The 18,493-nt window shown below is 42.5% G+C and overlaps 1 protein-coding gene across 2 annotated transcripts in view; it reads right to left on the bottom strand.

The window, feature by feature from the left end:
• The window catches only part of vti1a (vesicle transport through interaction with t-SNAREs 1A), a 176,293-nt gene that overhangs the window by 99,495 nt on the left and 58,305 nt on the right, over positions 1–18,493 (bottom strand). For both annotated transcript variants that reach the window (XM_038974861.1, XM_038974862.1), the window contains exon 5: positions 11,417–11,501. In XM_038974861.1, the coding sequence (XP_038830789.1) occupies positions 11,417–11,501 (85 nt within the window). The remainder of the gene's footprint in view (positions 1–11,416; positions 11,502–18,493) is intronic.

Raw genomic sequence — 18,493 nt, 5'->3', positions numbered from 1 at the left:
AACTTTGTTAGCTGTACTATTGAGTGAACTGACCTTCTCAACATCTTCTGAGAGTCTTGTGGTTAAAAAAACCCCATTGAAAACAGTGTATTAATTAACTCATTCCTATTTAGCGATATGAGTTCAATGCTATGATCCCAAACAGAAAAAGAGTCTAATCTAGCCCCGGCACAATGACGAGAAGTTCTGGGATCGATAGATTTTGACTGAAAAGACAAAGGTTAAGGGCTGTATTAAAATGAGTTCCATGAAAATATCTGACAAAGCACAAGGACAACAATCCAAGTCAACCCGCTCCTACCGAGCGGAGCCTTTCAATAGTGTTTTCAAATGAAGCGAACATGTTTTCCCCAAAGCTATTAACGAGGGGAGAGGTCAGGGAAAATAGTCTTGTGATATTTAGCGTCACCTGATTAACCTAATATTTACTGGCATTGTCTTGTACTTGTATTCTTTAATTGTGCTGCATAAACGCCTAAAAACACTTTCATGCTTTAAGAACATTATATTCAGATATTGTTTGATGTGTTAATAAAATACATTTAAAAAAAATGGTTGCTAGAGAACGAGGCCGAGAAACGCTACAACCGTTCTCGTTGAGTGAAGAGAAATCAAATCTCAACGCCGCATCACACCTGACTTGTAAACAAACTCGCTCAACCGCCATTGTACTGCACATTACATTTCTTAATGTTAGGCTATGTAAACACTGCCATTCTACAGTTGTTGGAAATCAGGGGCTTATGTTGGGATATTTCAGTCCTTACATACACCTAACTGGAGCTCTCCTGACAGGAGGAGGAGTTTGAACACAGTTCAACAAGCCTACACGGCTTACGTTGTATAGTGGGACTGAGAAATGTGAGGAAAGACTTCATTGTTCATTCTTTCTATGCGCCATCCTGATTTGACTCAAATAATTACAAGACGAGCTTGACAACACACTGGAAAAAACATGGAATTTAACTGAGGGCAATATAACTGACGGCAAACAGAAAACACACAAACAAACAGATTTTCTCAGAAAGCATGACAACAAAAACAAACAAAACCTCGGTGATAAACACACAACCAGTTCTTGTGAGTTGCCGCTTGTCTCTTTTCAGGAAGTATTTTCAGTCCAAATACTTTAACACAGCACGCCTGTGTGTGTAGAGGCCCCGCTGTTACCTTCTGCAGACTGAGAAGAACCCAAAACCCGGGCTTACAGAACCTCCCACGGTGGCTCAAGGGCGCGGCCTATCTGCCGTACAGCAGAATGCACATGGAAAAACCCTCCCGTGCAGAACCAGCCACCCATCCACTCACACACACGCATGTTCGTTACTATGGGAGTCAAACTGTTTGTACTGCCAAGGTTATGTTCTTTAACGGGAGGACGGAAAGACCCGACTGAAATTCTGCAACTTGAAATTCATTTCAGACGAGTGCCAACAGTGATTTACATAAAAAAGGAAAGTCATATTTTGATTGAGACCAATTAAGTTACTCTATTCGGTAGGACAATCTTTTTCACACATCTACGTCCCTCAAAAACTGTACTGCATTGTCATTCAAATTCACATAACGACAAAGAACGGAGTATCCAAACTGGAAAACGTTTGTTGGTGTACTTATCACAGCTATAGCAGGTGACATTCTGCTGTTCGTCATACAGTGTGTATGAGCCAGAAACCAACAGCCATATTGACAATAGAATGCACTTCCATTACAAGAATTTGGCAGTGTCGCAAACAACAACAAAACAACGACCCACACTAGTCATAACCTATTGTGTGTCTAGTTTCCAGCACTATGCTCCCATCTTACTATCCCTATCTCAGCTAGACACACGGTGGTGGTGGCTGTTTGCACTTCAACGTCAACCCCGCCCTCCACCTCCCATCCCCACCCTACTTGTCTCCATAACCCCCCCCCCCAGACAAAAGCCTTGCTGTCCCACTGATTGGCAGATGGGGCGACCAGCTGACATCCCGGGCTGGGCCGTTTCATGTTCCCCGGGCGTCCTAAACGCGCGGGCGCCCTGTCCGTGGGCATCGGGTGGCCGAGGAGGAAGCTCTTTTGAGGGGCCGAGGGGGGAAGCGTGGGGACCCCGCTCCTCAGGGCGACCAGGAGGAGAGCAAACAGAGGGGACAGACGGCGATGCCTAATCATGTGTTTCTGAGGGTTAATGTGTTTAAAGTATTTGTACGTGTGTGGGTGTGTGTATCGGTGTGTGTGTGTGTGAGGGTTATAGGTAGAGAGGGGCTAAAAACAGCGTTTAGGCCTGGTCTCTGTTCTTACACCCAGCCACCGAGACTGGGGGTTACGTGTCTGCATTCTACACTAGCCTTCATATACAATAAACACACATCAAACCTACTACACTAAAGCAAAGCTTGTTGGTTCCATATCATAGAAGATGTTCTCCACTGACCCACAGGAGTATAGGGGTAGGAGGGCAAGATGCTAACTGGTGTATATTGAATTAATCAATACATAAAATAACAGGTGTAAATATACTGATCGCATTGTCTCTCACTCCCCATGCATAGCTCTTTAAAAAAACATTTCCTACTCTTTTCACTGGCATCAATTGTCTGTCATCAATGTGTCATTGTCATCAGAGGACTAGTATTGACAAGGTGGCACACTTCTCCCTCTCTGCCTCTCCTTTACTTAATTTCACTTCTTCCCCCCCTTCTCTTTTTTAAATATTTCAGTGCCTCAGATGTAGCAGCTCTTTAAAGCGCCCATGGGGGCCCAGAGTCCTCGCTTTTGTCTCCCATTTCCTTCTGAAACAGTTCATTTTAACGCAATCCCACTCATCCCTTTTCTGAGCTCTCTCTCTTCCTCTCTCTGTGTGTCACTTCGAGGTCAGTGCTGCACTTTCTGCTGTGTGTACAGGGAGGTGGGAGGGGGATATCTTTATAGTGGTTGTAACCTCGAAATAACAGAAAAGAGGCAGGTTTGTGGTTTGAAATAAAATGTCTACCTTTTTAAATGTGCTTTTTGAAAATGTGAGATCAGGCTACATTGTGAACAGGTATTACTATAAATCAACATGTTCACCAACAATTGTTCATTGTAAAGTGTAATATGAGCACTTCGTTTTTTCCCTCATAAATATTTGTTTTGTTTAAGTGGCCTTGTGTATCATTTATATCAACGTAATAATGAATGACACCGCTGAATTAAACATTGATCAGAATGGGTCTTTATACATTGTTGTATTATTAAACTGCCTCCCAATGTATTCATGTTTACATCAATCCAATGAATGATTTGTTGACCTTCCATGGGTTTTATCCTTCTTTTGGTAATGTTGCCTTCTGTACTTGAAGGGGGAAACCTTTCTTATTACAATGCTGCACTAAGAAGAAGAAATGCTCAGAGGTCTATCCTTCCAGTCTAAGCTTCATAGGCTAATCATTACTTTAAGACTCTCGTTATGTCGATAGGAAGCCTGCTCTTTGTTGAAGCTTATCATTCTACTAAAAGTCTAATTACTGTAGATCCACCGCTTTCTCTTAACACCGGTGATCCTTGTTAGCATCCACCATGCAGACTAAATGGGCTGCTAACAGGATGCTATGCTAGCAGTAATAATAGAACTTAACTGGAGCAAGAAGTATTCTGATCACTCCTGAATTCTGGAAAAGCTATGTATGACGACTGGGTCACTTTCATTTCTCACAAACATCTCCATAGCTTCATTCTGATATGGCCGCCTCGACGAGTCCACTTAACTTGAGCTAACGTCGCAAGTCCGATTCTTGCGAAAAACACCTGCGGACCAACAGACAGACAGACAAGCAAACACACAGATGAACCCCACACACACTCAAGTCTGTTGGTTGAGCTCTTGCATTGAGGGGTCTGTATGCTGGCTGGCCATTGTGTCGAGTCGGGCCTTTGTCTGTGCAGGCTGAAACCAGCGATTGCACCTTAGCTACCACAGTTCAAGCGTAAACACTTTTTGTGTGCCACAATATACACCGTTGCCAGTGGACACCTAAATCCTTGGAACAGCTGAGTCCTAGGGTGTCAAAGATAATGGCGATTTATTTCAATGTGAGGTTCTCATTGCCCCCCCCCCAAAAAAAGTTTTCCTCCCCTCCTCCTCCCTCAAACCGATTAAAATTAAGCCGTAAACATGTGAGGCAGGAATTAGCACATTTAGCGAGTCTCCTCTTCCCACATCGCATTTTCGCTCTGGAGCGGCTGACACCCGCAGCCAAACGCGGGTGCAATTTTAATGACTCGCGTCGTTTTTGAAGTCCACAAGAAAAAAGCGGCGCTCGCCGTTTGTGGCAGCGCTAGATATGGCGAGGCCACGGCCGGCCATGATTGGGGGGGAGGGGGGTGGGGGGGGGGACACACACGCCTCCGACTCGGACTCGGGCTCTCGATAGGATCGGTGTCATTTTCCTCTCCACGATAAGACGCCTCGCTGACAAGGCCCGATTAGGAGAGAAAAAAATCATTATTACGAGGCCTTTCATCCGCCGGGGGGGTTTACCGATAAACAGCTTACCCGTGGGTAGATTTACTGAAAGCAAAATGTTAGGCTATACGTTAAGGCGTATATATGTCAGAAATACAGTTTCGGGCTATATTCCGTCTATATTTCTTAGAATTGATTTCTTTCCTTGAGACAAAAGACAAATACATTTCCCCCTTAAAAAATATTTAATAAAAGGCCTCCTTTCTACCTAACTGCAAACTCAAGCTGTGAAATATTTTAATCCCATCTCTCAGCGCCATGAATCAAACAATTATCAAATAACTTCCTATTCTTTTTGAAACACCACAGCATTCAGATTTTATCAGACTACAAAAAACGAAAGTTATTGAATATGCTATACCTCGAGGAAATCCACTTTAGCAAACTGTCCTTATAAAAGACAAATGAACAAGAACATACTGAAATATTAAAATGACACTGTGCCACAGAATGAATAAGCTGAAGCAGAAGTGGAGATAGAGCCTACATTCCTAAGAAAGTGATCTACAATGGGTATATCTCAACATAGACGCCACAACCTATGTGTAAATGATCTGAATACATTGTATTAATCAATTCACTACTTCTTGGATAAACTTGGCTCTATTATTTGGATGTGACGCGCAAAATATTTAGTCTTAATACATTTTGTAAATACAAAATCTACCCCACCCTAGACCATGTGAAGCACTTTATTGTTAATTTAGCTTTAAAACGTTAATTTAAAAACATTGTATCACAGCGCCTCTCCTCTTTATAAAGATGTAATATAACTGTACTGTAGATAAATATATGAATATGCATATATGAATAGTGTGTAAATAGTTTGGTGTCTTGACAATGTATTACTTTGTATTTTTCTGTAATATCTTTTGCTGTTCTTGTCTATAACCGTTCTGTACTTTGTGATGTATTTGTACGTTTTTTTGTGGACGCCAGGAAGAGTAGCTGCTGCGTGTGCAGAAGCTAATGGGGATCCTAATAAACTAAACTTCCTTCAAACAACGACAAAGAGGACCATGTAAACAACACCACAATGTAAGCTATTCAAATTGAAATCAACAGATGAACAGATTCGTAACTTACATTTTCACTATTATGAACATTATGAGGAGAGGGAATATTAGGCTTCAGTATACTATTTTGTGACTAACTAGACTCTCTGATAAATAACAAATGATACCAGTTAGCAGAATATGACCTTTTTCCCCCTTCCCTTTTTTTCCTCTTTGCCCGACACACAATGTAGCTGGATTTGATACAATGATGCTAAATGGTATTGACATATAGTTTGATTTTTTGTTAGATTTTGTCCTCTGTTACCAAATAGCACAAAACCCGTCAACATCAGTTATAAATGTGTTGTCTCATAAAAAGAGAACAAGAAAAGAAAATTCAACGTTGAAAGCCAGTTCCTAAAAATGATTTCTGGGTATTGCTAAATATAGCTTGTTATGTCATTTGCTAAGTGTTTAGCCAAAAAGGATTTGAAGCGCAAGCATCACTTTGGTGGCTAAACACCAAAAGAATGATAAAGTCTGATCTTAAGACAGAACGGGGAGAAATTAAGAGAGTGAGAAGAGAAACAGAGAAAGAAAGGACTAAGATGGAGGGGGGAGATCGTGCAAGCCGGGGACAAGCGTGAGCCATGTTACTGAGGCACTCCAGCACCCATGGACTCACAGCAAGTCTCAAAGCCATGCTTTGCTTCAAACGAGTGCCGAGGTCTTTTTGTATGTTTACAAAACATATTTATTTATTTCTCCACCCCATCATTTATCTATTTAGTTATCTGTGTCCCCAACACCCTGTGCTCTGCCGCTGGAGTCATGTTCGATGACGACAATCAATGCTCTCTCCCTCCCTCTCCTCCCCTCGACTTTTAATACCGCTGCAGTTGGAAATCAAACTGCTCTAAAACAAATTGATCTAATCTGTAATACAGTTGTCACATCATCACAGGGTCCCTGCACGTCCGCCTTGGTGACAACTGCAGGGCTGCTTAGCTTAGCCCACGATGTCTGCCTACTGCTTTGTTGGTCGCTTCAATGATTTATCATAAAAAGCGAGGGAGATTGAGAGTGGGAGGGAGAGAGAGAGAAGGGAAGAAAAAGAAAGGCTGTCGATTGAGTCATTGGCACCTTTGATTGACAAGGTCTAATCAGCTTATCTCAGTGCTAATAAAGTTGATGGCCTGCGGTGCTGCTCTCTGCCTGGCACAGAGTGAACTTTGGGCTGCCGAGGGGCCACCAGGGGCCGGGCCCCGACCCTCTCTGCTTATCTAAACAGGGCTGAAATCAATCCCTAATGAGCTGATTTCATTTTCCCCCATCGATCAGAGCACCGACACCGGGGCCGCGAGCCGAGGAGCGATCTCGGCTTCATCGCTGGCCCCTTGAGTTTCTCTTTTATTCGTTTTGCCCACTTTGTGGTTTGTATCAGTTGCTTTGGTTTGTATCAGTTGCTTTGCTTTGTTTTCGACTGCTGAGCTTAAAAAGAGGAAAAGGGGGTTGACATTTTGGTGGAGCCAAGATTAGAGGCCTCTGTTTTTTCTAATGATTAATATCCAATACATGTACAATAATATGCCTGTTAAATCATAGATGGGGAAAAATATTACTTCAAAACACTAACGTGTGCCATCTAGCAAACATACACCGGTACAGGCTAAACAAAACAAATTACTCCCAGAAGCATCTTAAGTTTAAACAGAGTGATTGTATTTCTCTTTATTTTCTCAAAAAGTATTAATAATCAATAATCAATTGAGTACAGTATGTACGTGTATAGTGTTCAGGTATACTGTAAGTGTATGCACTTCAAAGGGAGCCAGTATTGTATTAATCGCCCCTCAGCAAACAAAACTAACTCTACCCTCTACCTCTCCAATTGATTCTAATCAAGGGGAGAGAGCACTTCAGTACATCTACAAAATGGAATCTGACATGCCATCCATCTCTAAACATGTCCAATCAGACCCCTCTCACATCTTCACAAAGTCAAATTGTGCCTCAGAATCTGACCTCTTTGATTTGGAGTCAGTCTAGCCTCCTCATATTTTGGGCTTGCAGACACCCTTGATTCAAATGCGTTTAAATTGGCTAACTACATGCCCTCCTCCTGTACTTAGGGCTCTCTTTAAAACAGGCTAGCCCTCCGTCTGCATGTTCATATGCGCGCCTTTTAAGTCTCTGCCCTCCACTAATGAAGTTCTATACTTTATTTATGAGACAAACAGAGGCTGGTTCTTAAGGGTGTGTGTGGTAAATAGCTTGGGATGTCCACAGAGCCTTCTCAATATCCCTCAAAGGGCTTTCAGTGCTCTTGGCAAGCCAGCGCTTTCCAAAATACACTGGAGAGCGTGAAATAGAAAGAAAAAAAAACAGTGCTCAAATAAATTCTCTAAAATTATATTCTGTGAAGACTCACCATTTCAAAGAACTGAGAGGACGTCTTTTTTATAAAGTGACCTTATGGTACCCTGGCTTTTTTGATTTGTGGTCATTAAGTGGAATGTTATCGATGCCAAAGTAAAGGGGGGGCAAGCAGTAGTTGGAGCGCCATCTTTTTTTTTATGCCTTTGTTCAGGATCTCTCTCTTTGAAAGAAAAGAGAAACTGTCTTTAAATATTTTTTTCTCCCCATTGGTCAATTACAGTACTTATGGGGCATAATTATATATTGTGTGGATTTGGAGGGCGACTTTGAATTATTGTAAAATAGCTACACTAACTGTTCTTCACTAAGGATGCTTTAATTTTCCGTCATAGTAAGAGTTTGTGTCGTGTAACAGCATATTTATGACCAGAGTAAGTCTTTGATTGGACAAACACAACGCACAGACTACTATTGTTTAACCCTTTTAAGACAATATCCATCCCGACATTCAACATTTCAAAGCATATCCTTTATCCATTTTAAGCCATCTTAAAAGTGTAGAAATGTTTATGCGTCAGAACGATGAATAAAAGCCTGGTACATACTTGTATCATTTTCTCTTATAGTTTGAAAGTGAGAGAACTGAATGGGGCGTTTGCTAGGCCAAACAAGTGAATTGAGCACCTGCACAAAAAATCTTTCAAAAATCTTCTGTGAATTTTGTCAACACTAAAATACAACGAAAAAGATTAAACAAAATGACTGCAAAACCAAAAATATCCATTAGCTGGATTGCCCCACTGAATTTCATGTCTTCTCGTGGTGCTGTGATTGTCCACCGATGTGAATATGCAGTGCAGGTTCTTGAAGCAGCATTGGTTGGCCACATAAATTCATAAACCACCTGGGATGAATGACCACTAGTCAACGTTGGTGTTCTCAGTGCCTTCAGAAACTATTCACACCCATTGACTTAATCCACATTTTGTTGTGTTACAGCCGGAATTCAAAAAAGTATTAAAATTGACACACAATACCCCATAATGACAAAGTGAAAACAAGGTTTACTGAAAATTCTATTGAAAATTAAAAACAGAAATATCTCATGTACATCGCCCCTCAGCGCCCCTCTCATGTACATTCACACCCCTGGGTCAATACATGTTAGAATCACCTTTGGCAGGGATTACAGCTCTGAGTCTTTTTGAGTAAGTCTCTAAGAGCTTTGCACACCTGGATTGTACAATATTTGCACATTATTACTTGAACAATTCTTCAAGCTCTGTCAAGTTCGTTGTTGACCATCACTACACAGCCATTTTCAAGTCTTGCCATTGATTTTCAAGACGATTTAAGTCAAAACTGTAACTAGGCCACTCAGGAACATTCAATGTCTTCTTGGTAAGAAACTCCAGTGTATATTTGGCCTTGTGTTTTTGGTCATTTTCCTGCTGAAAGGTGAATTTGTCCCCCAGTGTCTGTTGGAAAGCAGACTGAACCAGGTTTTGCTCTAGGATTTTATCTATTCAGTTTCTTTTTATTCTAAAGAACTCCTTAGTCCTTGCCGATGACAAGCATACCCATAACATGATGCACCCACCATCATGCTTGAAAATATAAAGATATGATACTAAATATAAAGAGCGGTACTCAGTGATGTGTTGTATTTGCCCCAAACATAACGCATTTTATTCAGGACTTAAAGTACATTTCTTTGCCACGTTTTTTGCAGTTTTACTTCAGTGCTTTGATGCAAACAGGATGCATGTTTTAGAATATTTTTTATTTTGTATTATTGTCACCGATCTACACTTCTTTGCGAGGCATTGGAAAACCTCCCTGGTCTTTGTGGTTCAATCTGTGTTTGAAATTCACTGCTCGACCGAGGGACCTTACAGATAATTGCATGTGTGGGGTACAGAGATGACATAGTCATTCAAAAATCATGCTACGTAAGCACATTTTTACTCCTGAACTTATTTAGGTTTGCCATAAGAAAGCGTATGAATACTTATTGACTCATGACATTTCCGCTTTTCATTTTTGATTAATTTCTAAAAACATAATTCCACTTTGACATTATGCAGTATTGTGTGTAGACCAGTGACACTAAATGTCAATTTAATAAACGCTTAATTCAGGCTGTAAATACAACAATTTTTTTTTTTTTTTAAGTCGAGGGGTGTGAATACTTTTTGAAGGCACTGCATTTCTCACATGTCTGGGGTCTCAACACATTTGAGTTGTAAGATTGTTTGTTGTCTGTGGTCTGACAGTGTTCCCAACGTGACTCGGCTGTTGCCTCTCAGCGTTGGTTCTCCCTGAGCATTTGTCGTTTCAGGTTGTGCATCTGAGCGGAGGGCCGGGACCGACAGGAGGGTGAGGGGGGGGTCACAGATTAAACACGAGGTGACAAAGGCTCACACCCCACCAAACCCCAAACAACTCACTGCTGGTGTAGACCTGAGCAGTGAGCAGTGTGTGTGAGACCAGGATAAACAACCATTGTTCTCAGTTAGCCGCACAAACAGAGCAGATGAGGGTTCAGAGGGCGCATGACTAGCCCTTACTGTGGAAAGTAATGGGCCCGGGAGGTACAGAACACGGGTAGAACACGGACCATTTCTTTAACACCAACCAACGCACTAGACAAACCATCAAAAAGAGCCATTCAACTGAAATACGTGACCGAATGGAATCAAAATAGGGTCTGCCACAGAGTTCGACACGGGGAAAACAAGAATAATATACGTCTCGGAGATCATCAGAGAATCATATGAAACGACATTTTTAAGCAGAGAATGCAGATTGTATTTATGAATTTGTGAGTTCTACTTACTGAACATCAAAAGGCAGTGGTCTGTGCACCCCTTTCTCGACGTGAATGATTAAATCTGTCGATGTCACACGCGCGCCATTCCTCCATTATAGTGTAAATGAACAAACTTTTTCAAAACTACAGCGGAAGCCACAGAAAGCCAGTTGATACTTCAAGAATGAGCTTTGATATCTCTCTAAGGAATACACTGTGACTCAATAATGTTGTGACTGTCAGGAGGAGAAAAAACGAATAACTGGTTTAATCTATTTAAAATCCAAACGAGATAATTTCTCCATATTTAAAGATTTTAAAAGACTAACCTTGGTAATGAGGAAAACACATTACTTTCTGTTCTAGATGTTCTAGATGTTTTTTGTGGTTTGTTTGGGTCTCTAAATTAAGAACTAGTGGAGGAAACGCTGATGTTGTTTATTTCAGTAGACCCCTGTCTTTTTGGCGCTATAAAAAAACAACTCACACACATACACGCGCGCAGATGCAGGGGAGAAGAGCGTGTGTTTTTCCCAGGAGCCAAACGAGGAGCAGCGGCGCCTGCTCTGTCGCCCGTACACCTCTCTCTCCCTTGCTTGCCTTTGATGTGCTCCTGAAAATGTCACCAGTCGTCAAGGAGTTTTTTCCTCTCTCTCTCTATCCACCTCACGTACGAGCGAGACAATTTGCTGTCGCTCACTCACTCACACCCCCCCCCTTCCAACCAAACAGAATGCATACCGGTTTCCACTGCTATCTGGTAGCCAGCTTCCAGCCTCCGAGATGACCTTTCCAGCTTCTCTGTGTTGTCCAACAGATGTGCTCTCTAAAACAAATTGGAGAAAAACGAGACAGAAAAATTATGATTGAGAGGGCTGGGAAGCGTTTCAGAGAAACATCTCAACACTGTCACCAAAACACAGACCACCACTACGACCACAACAGCAATGGCCAGTTCCAATATTCTTCATTAACAACCATGTGTAGCCGGTGAAATATCGGTAACATGCATGTTGAGTTGGGGGGCATATCACACAGTTGTTACTGCAAAAAAACCTAAGAAAACTATAAGTACAATAAAGTATCTATTCTTAATCAATATTAAAATAAGAATCACCAGAAGGTTCTTCTCTTTTTTGAATTTTTATTTCCCCTCCTCGTCTTCTTCAGTCTACTGCAAGTAATTACTTCACATTTAGCGTGGAGGGCAAAGTTGAGGGAGGGAGGAAGAGCTGATTGAGATGTAATAAATTATCATTTGCAGCTTTCAAGTTCAAAAAAGAATTAACCTGTCAAGGCGATGGCTCTGGAATTAAGGAGAAAACCCTCATTAAAGTGGAAATCAAACACATTTACTCTCCTAATGTATTTGGTTATGGTACATAAGAAAGATATTGCTTTCTCGAAATTTCTACTGGTGTGGCAAATGGATGATGACAGACCAAGTAGACCACTTCAGGAAGTGACCATAGGACCATATCACGCCAACGAATTTGGAAGTGTGCTACGTAAAAAGAATGCAACAATAGCCTAACATAATTACTGAAGGCTGAATAAACAGAAAGCACGAAAACAAATAGCAGAATACACAACACAACACATCAGCGACATGTACCATGCAATCATATAAACAAGGACCAGTGACAGCTACATCCTAAACAAATGGACACTGAGATATATTGACAATAATGGATTGTAGGTACTCTTAAACGGCATGTGCAAACACTATACCGGTGCTGACCAGTCAGTATCGGCTACTTACAATACTAGATTATCCTTGTATAGACTAACAGTAATCCTTACAACCACGATATCCAGTTACAGAATACATCTCCACAACAGCATATCAAGCCTTGCACACAGAGTGCACTGTATGTTGACATACTCATAGGTATCAACAACTGACACGGCTGCCCATTGAAACGATATACAGCAGTTCTAAAAGGGGTATCAAGGTACTTTGTGTTTCTTAAATAAGCAAGTGATTGATTTGATCATTTTTCAACGACAGAGGTGCTTTGTTTATCTAGACACTGGTAGGAGTTGTAATAGAATGTTACATTTGGCATCAACAATATCAGTGAATGACATGGCCAACATCCGCCCCGAGCCGTTCCCTTCTGAAAGACAGGTCGTTCAGTTTGATTTCAATCCCTGTTTTGACCGCATCCCATTTCCATTTGAACAAAACTTTCCATACATATTGGCCCCTGTTAGAAGTGGTTGAGTAGTGAGTCATAAACAACAACAAAAAATTGGCTTTGCAAATACAGAATGCAACATTGAAATAAAAATCCCAGTCAAACATATGTCATGATCTAAAAGCATACGTTAACAAAAAACAAATGATGCTTAGCAAATACATTCGTTGGATTAAGAGCACATTTTAGAAATGGGACAACATTTGTGACGCCACGGATTACATTTATGACCTGCATTTTATGTACACTGAACAAAAATATAAACGCAACATGTAAAGTGTTGGTCCAATGTTCTATGAGTTGAAATAAAAGATCCCAGACATTTTCCATACGCACAAAAAGCTCTCTCAAATTGTGTGCACAAATTTGTTTATATCCATGTTAGTGAGCCTTTCTCCTTTGCCAAGATAATCCATCCACTTGACAGGTGTGACATATCAAGAAGCTGATTAAACAGCATGATCATTACACAGGTGCACCTTGTGCCGGGGACAATAAAATGTGCAGTTTTGTTGCATAACACAATGCCACAGATGTCTCACGTTTTGAGGGAGTGTGCAATTGGCATGCTGACTGCAGGAATGTCCACCAGAGATGTTGCCAGATAATTGAATGCTCATTTCTCTACCATAAGCCGCCTCCAACGTTGTTTTAGAGAATTTGGCGTCCAACCGGCCTCATGTAACAGCAGACCACGTGTATGGCGTTGTGTGGGTGAGTGGTTTGCTGATGTCAACGTTGTGAACACATTGCGCCATGGTGGCGATGGGGTTATGGTATGGGTAGGCAGGCAGGCATAAGCTACAGACAACGAGCACAATTGCATTTTATCAATGGAAATTTGAATGCACAGAGATACCGTGATGAGATCCTGAGGCCCATTGTTGTGCCATTCATCCGCCGCCATCACCTCATGCTTCAGCATGATAATGCACGGCCCCATGTTGCAAGGATCTGTACACAATTTCTGTTAGCTGAAAATGTCCCAGTTCTTCCATGGCCTGCATGGCAGACATGTCACCCATTGAGCACGTTTGGAATGCTGTGGATCGACGTGTACGACAGCTTGTTCCAGTTCCCAACAATATCCAGCAACTTCACACAGCCATTGAAGATAAGTGGGACAACATTCCACAGGCAACAAATCAACAGCCTGATCAACTCTCTGCGAAGGAGACGTGTCACGCTGTATGAGGCAAATGGTGGTCACACCAGACACAGACTTGGTTTTCTGATCCACTCCCCTACATTCTTTTGTGACCAACAGATGCATATTTGCATTCCCAGTCATGTGAAATCCATAGATTAGGACTTTATTTATTTCAATTGACAGATTTCCTTAAATGAACTGTAACTCAGTAAAATCTTTGAAGTGGTTGCATTTATATTTTTAATCAGTATATTTGTGACTTTAATTACATTTGTGAGTTGCCCCACATATTTGTGAGTTGCATTTTATGGATCAGTTTGTGCATATTAATGACACAGCATCAAGATTAGGAGATCTTCAGTTCTCTTAAAAATATCATAAAAACAAATATATCAAATACTTACTGTTAGAAATGCATCCATTTGGTATCCTAGCTTCCTTTCCTCTTCTTTGTTTCCTAGCACTCTTTTCATTCTATCCTTTCCTCCCATCTTAGCATCCTTTCCTCATTTCCTGGCTTACTTTCCTTCTCTAGCCTTTTACCATTCTCCCTTTCCCTCTTATTCTATAATTTCCTAGCTTCCCCCCATTTCCTTTCCTTGTTTCCTTTCCTGGCCCCATTTATTTTCCGCCTTTCATATATTCCTTTCCTCCTTTAGGAGGAAAAGAGGAAAGGAAATGGTGCTAGGAAAGGAAACAAGGAAAGGGAGCTAGGAAAGCTAAGGGGGGGAGGAAAGGAAGGAAAGGGAGAAAGGAAATAGGCTAAGAAAGGAGAAAAGGGAACTAGTAAAGGAGGCGAGGAAAGGGTGCTAGGGAAGGAAAGGGAGCAAGGAAAGGAGGAAAGAAAGCTAGGATTATTATTTATTTATTTTTAAGATAATTAATTTTTAAGATCTCCAAATCTGGATGCCAGATCATTAATCTGCACAAATTGACCGTAAAACACAACTCACAAATGTAAAGAAAGACACAAATGCGTAAAACGCTGGTCACAAATGTAATCAATCCGTGGAGTCACAAATGTTTTCACATTCACAAAAACATATTTAACCACTGTCGTGTTCGCAAAGCTAGAAATATGTTTCGTAAAATGAGCTGCGTTAAAATAAATATAATTGTCTTGCATTTATTTGCTAATCACCACATTCAATGTCATTGTATTATTACATTATCAATGGTCCTAACAAGCCATTCAGATAGATATGCGGAAAAGTCACAGTCAAGGGTTGTACCATCTTTTATAATAACCTGAACTCAATTATACATCTAGGCCTACATATATGTAATTTGCCTTGGGATTCTCCAGTCTTTCAGTAGTCATGTCTTTATTGAACCTACATGTGTGACGTTTTAAACCCTTTTAACACGAGTTATGTTATGCAAGCCCAACAAGGCTACCATAGACGTACCATAGATCCACCACTCAGATGAATGGTAACTCTCCCTGAAAGGGGTTTCCACCCGTTTTGAAAGAGGGAGAGAGGAGCGCTGGAATCTCTAGTTCTAGTTAACCTGTCAAAGATGTGTACCAGCTAATCACTCCAAGGAAATAAAATAGATACAATAAGACGACATCCCACTTTTCAAACTTTGACAATCAGAGGGATGGGAACAGAGAAGAAAAAAAATGCCTCCATTTTTTATTTATTTTTTTACTCGTCTTCTCCTTGGTGGTTGACAGATGTCATTTAAAACTGCAGAAATACTTTTAATAGTTAAAGGGAGGGAGGGGCGGAGGATGTTGGTGGGAGAGACTGAGGTGGAGAGGAGGGAGAGAGAGAAGGGGGTTGGCGGGTGTCTGGGTGTGCAGTGTGACGGTGGTGTGCCGATGCGCGCCGTGCGGGGAGAGAGAAGGGAGTCAGCTCGGCTTAATGAGCCCCTATGGATCGGCGGAGATGGAGGGGACGTATTGACATGCAACGCTTAAGCTAATACACCTAGACCATGGCTGTGCCTGTGTGCCTCGGAGCACAAGGAAGCCGGGGATACTGACAGAGTAGCTCACTCCCCCGTTCTTCAAAGAGCTCAAGTGATTAGTATGTTATCATTACCATTCGAAACGTGATTTTCCTATTCCCTCTCGGCAAAGGTGACACGTCTCGGGGAGACGGCCAGCAGACTCGCTGCGGTGAAAAGCCACTTCAAAGCATTTCCCTGAATTTCTCTCTCCCGCTATCTCTCTCTCTCTCTCTCCCTCGTTCTGTCTACTTTTCGGTGGGGGGTTATTCGGGGATGTGCTGGTGGTAGCGTTTGTGGGGTGGGAGGGGGGTCATTAGAATAATGCGCCCAGCCAGGTTTGACGCTGACGTAACCTGAAGGAAGGGGTGAGAGTGCAGCCCAGCCGGCACAGATCCAGTAACGACACCACATCACCGGTCATATAACGACTTCAGCCAGAGATATAAACCAACCAACAGGAAAGTAACCAAAAGTATGTGGACACCTGCTAGTCGAACATCTCATTCCAAAATCACAGGCATTAATATGGCGTGGGTCCCACCTTCGCTGCTATAAGGGAAGGCTTTCCACTAGATGTTGGAACACTGCTGCAGGGACTTGCTTCCATTCAGCCACAAGAGCATTTGTGAGGTCTGGCACTGATGTTAGGCCCGGCTCGGTGTTCCAATTTGATGGGGTTGAGGTCAGGGCTCCGTGCAGGCCAGTCAAGTTCTTCCACACCGATCTCAACAAACGATTTCTGTATGGACTTCGCTTTTTGCACGGGGGCATTGTCATGCTGAAACAGGAAAGGGTCTTCCCCAAACTGTTGCCACAAAGTTGGAAGGACAGAATCGTCTAGAATGTCACTGAATGCTGTAGCATTAAGACTTCGCTTCACTGAGCCTCCCGAGTGGCGCACTGCATCCCAGTGCTAGAGGCGTTACTACAGACCCGGGTTAATTCCCGGGCTGTGCCACAACTGGCTGTCGCCGGGAGTCCCATAGGACGGCGCACAATTGGCCCAGCATCGTCCAGGTTAGGGGAGGGTTTGGCCGGTGGGGCTTTACTTGGCTCATCGCGCTCTAGTGACTCCTTGTGGCAGGCTGGGGGCTGACTCCGGGGGCCTGCAGGCTGACTCCGGTCACCAGTTGAGCGGTGTTTACTCCAACACATTGGTGTGGCTGGCTTCCGGGTTTGGCTGGCAGGTATTAAGGAGAGTGGTTAGGTGGGTCATGTTTCGGAGGACAAATGACTCCACCTTCGCCTCTCCTGAGCCTGTTGGGGAGTTGCAGCGATGAGACAAGATCGGAAATTGGGGAGAAAAAGGGGGGTATAATACAAACAAAAAAATCCCTTTACTGGAACGAAGAGGCCTAGCCTGAACCATGAAAAACAGCCCCAGACCACCATCAGACTTTACAGTTGACACTACACATTTGGCAGGTACTGTAGCGTTCTTATTGCATCCGCCAAACCCAGAATTGTCCGTCGGACTGCCAGATGTGAAGCATCACTCCAGAGAACGTGTTTCCACTGCTCCAGAGTCCAATGGCAGCGAGATTTACACCACTCCAGCCGACACTTGGCATTGCGCATGGTGATCTTAGGCTTATGTGTGGCTGCTCGGCTATGGAAACCCATTTCATGAAGCTCCTGACGAACAGTTCTTGTGCTGAAGTTGCTTCCAGAGGCAGTTTGGGACTCGGTAATGAGTGTTGCAACAGAGGACAGACGATTGTTACATGCTACGCACATCAGCACTGGCGGTCCCATTCTGTGAGCTTGTTTTTCTTACCACTTGGCAGTTGAGCCGTTGTTGCATTGAGACATTTCCACTTCACAGTAACAGCACTTACAGTTGACACGGGGCAGCTCTAGCCAGTCAGAAATGTGACGAACTGACTTGTTGGAAAGGTGGCATCCTATGACGGTGCCACGTTGAAAGCCACTGAGCTTTTCAGTAAGGCCATTCTACTGCCAATGTTTGTCCTTGGAGATTGCATGGCTCTGTGCTCGATGTTATACACCTGTCAGCAACGGGTGTGGCTGAAATAGCCAAATCTACTAATTTGAAGGGGTGTCCACATACTTTTGTATATATAGCGAACTAGGCGGAAAACTAGGGTGGTCCGCGTACACAAAACAGGTTTCAAATGCATTTATAGGTATGAGTACTAAACCAGTCCCAAATCCATAACCTAATACCTACATTAGAAAACAACATAAACCATTTTATTTTATCTGTACAACCATCTCTCTACTTATGCAATGGGACAAGAGGACGGACTAAGGGCAGAATTTCTCCCTTCATAAATGTGATTTTGTGCATTTCCCTAAGCCACCCAGTCAGTGTCAGAATCTTCCCTGCTACTCATTTAAACAAAGTGCCAAGTTGCTGGCCACTCCTGGTGAGCTACAACAGACAATATCAAGCCTTTACCCCTGTGGCTTTGACAGAGGAGCCGAGTCACCAAGACATCACAAGAATAAACACACAAACACGTGCACTCATACACGCAGACACAC

This window comes from Salvelinus namaycush, chromosome 35, assembly GCF_016432855.1.
Source record: "Salvelinus namaycush isolate Seneca chromosome 35, SaNama_1.0, whole genome shotgun sequence".
In the NCBI taxonomy this organism is placed as follows: Eukaryota; Metazoa; Chordata; class Actinopteri; order Salmoniformes; family Salmonidae; genus Salvelinus; species Salvelinus namaycush.
Note: the sequence above shows the minus strand (reverse complement) of the source record. Positions and strands in the feature narration are given on the sequence as shown.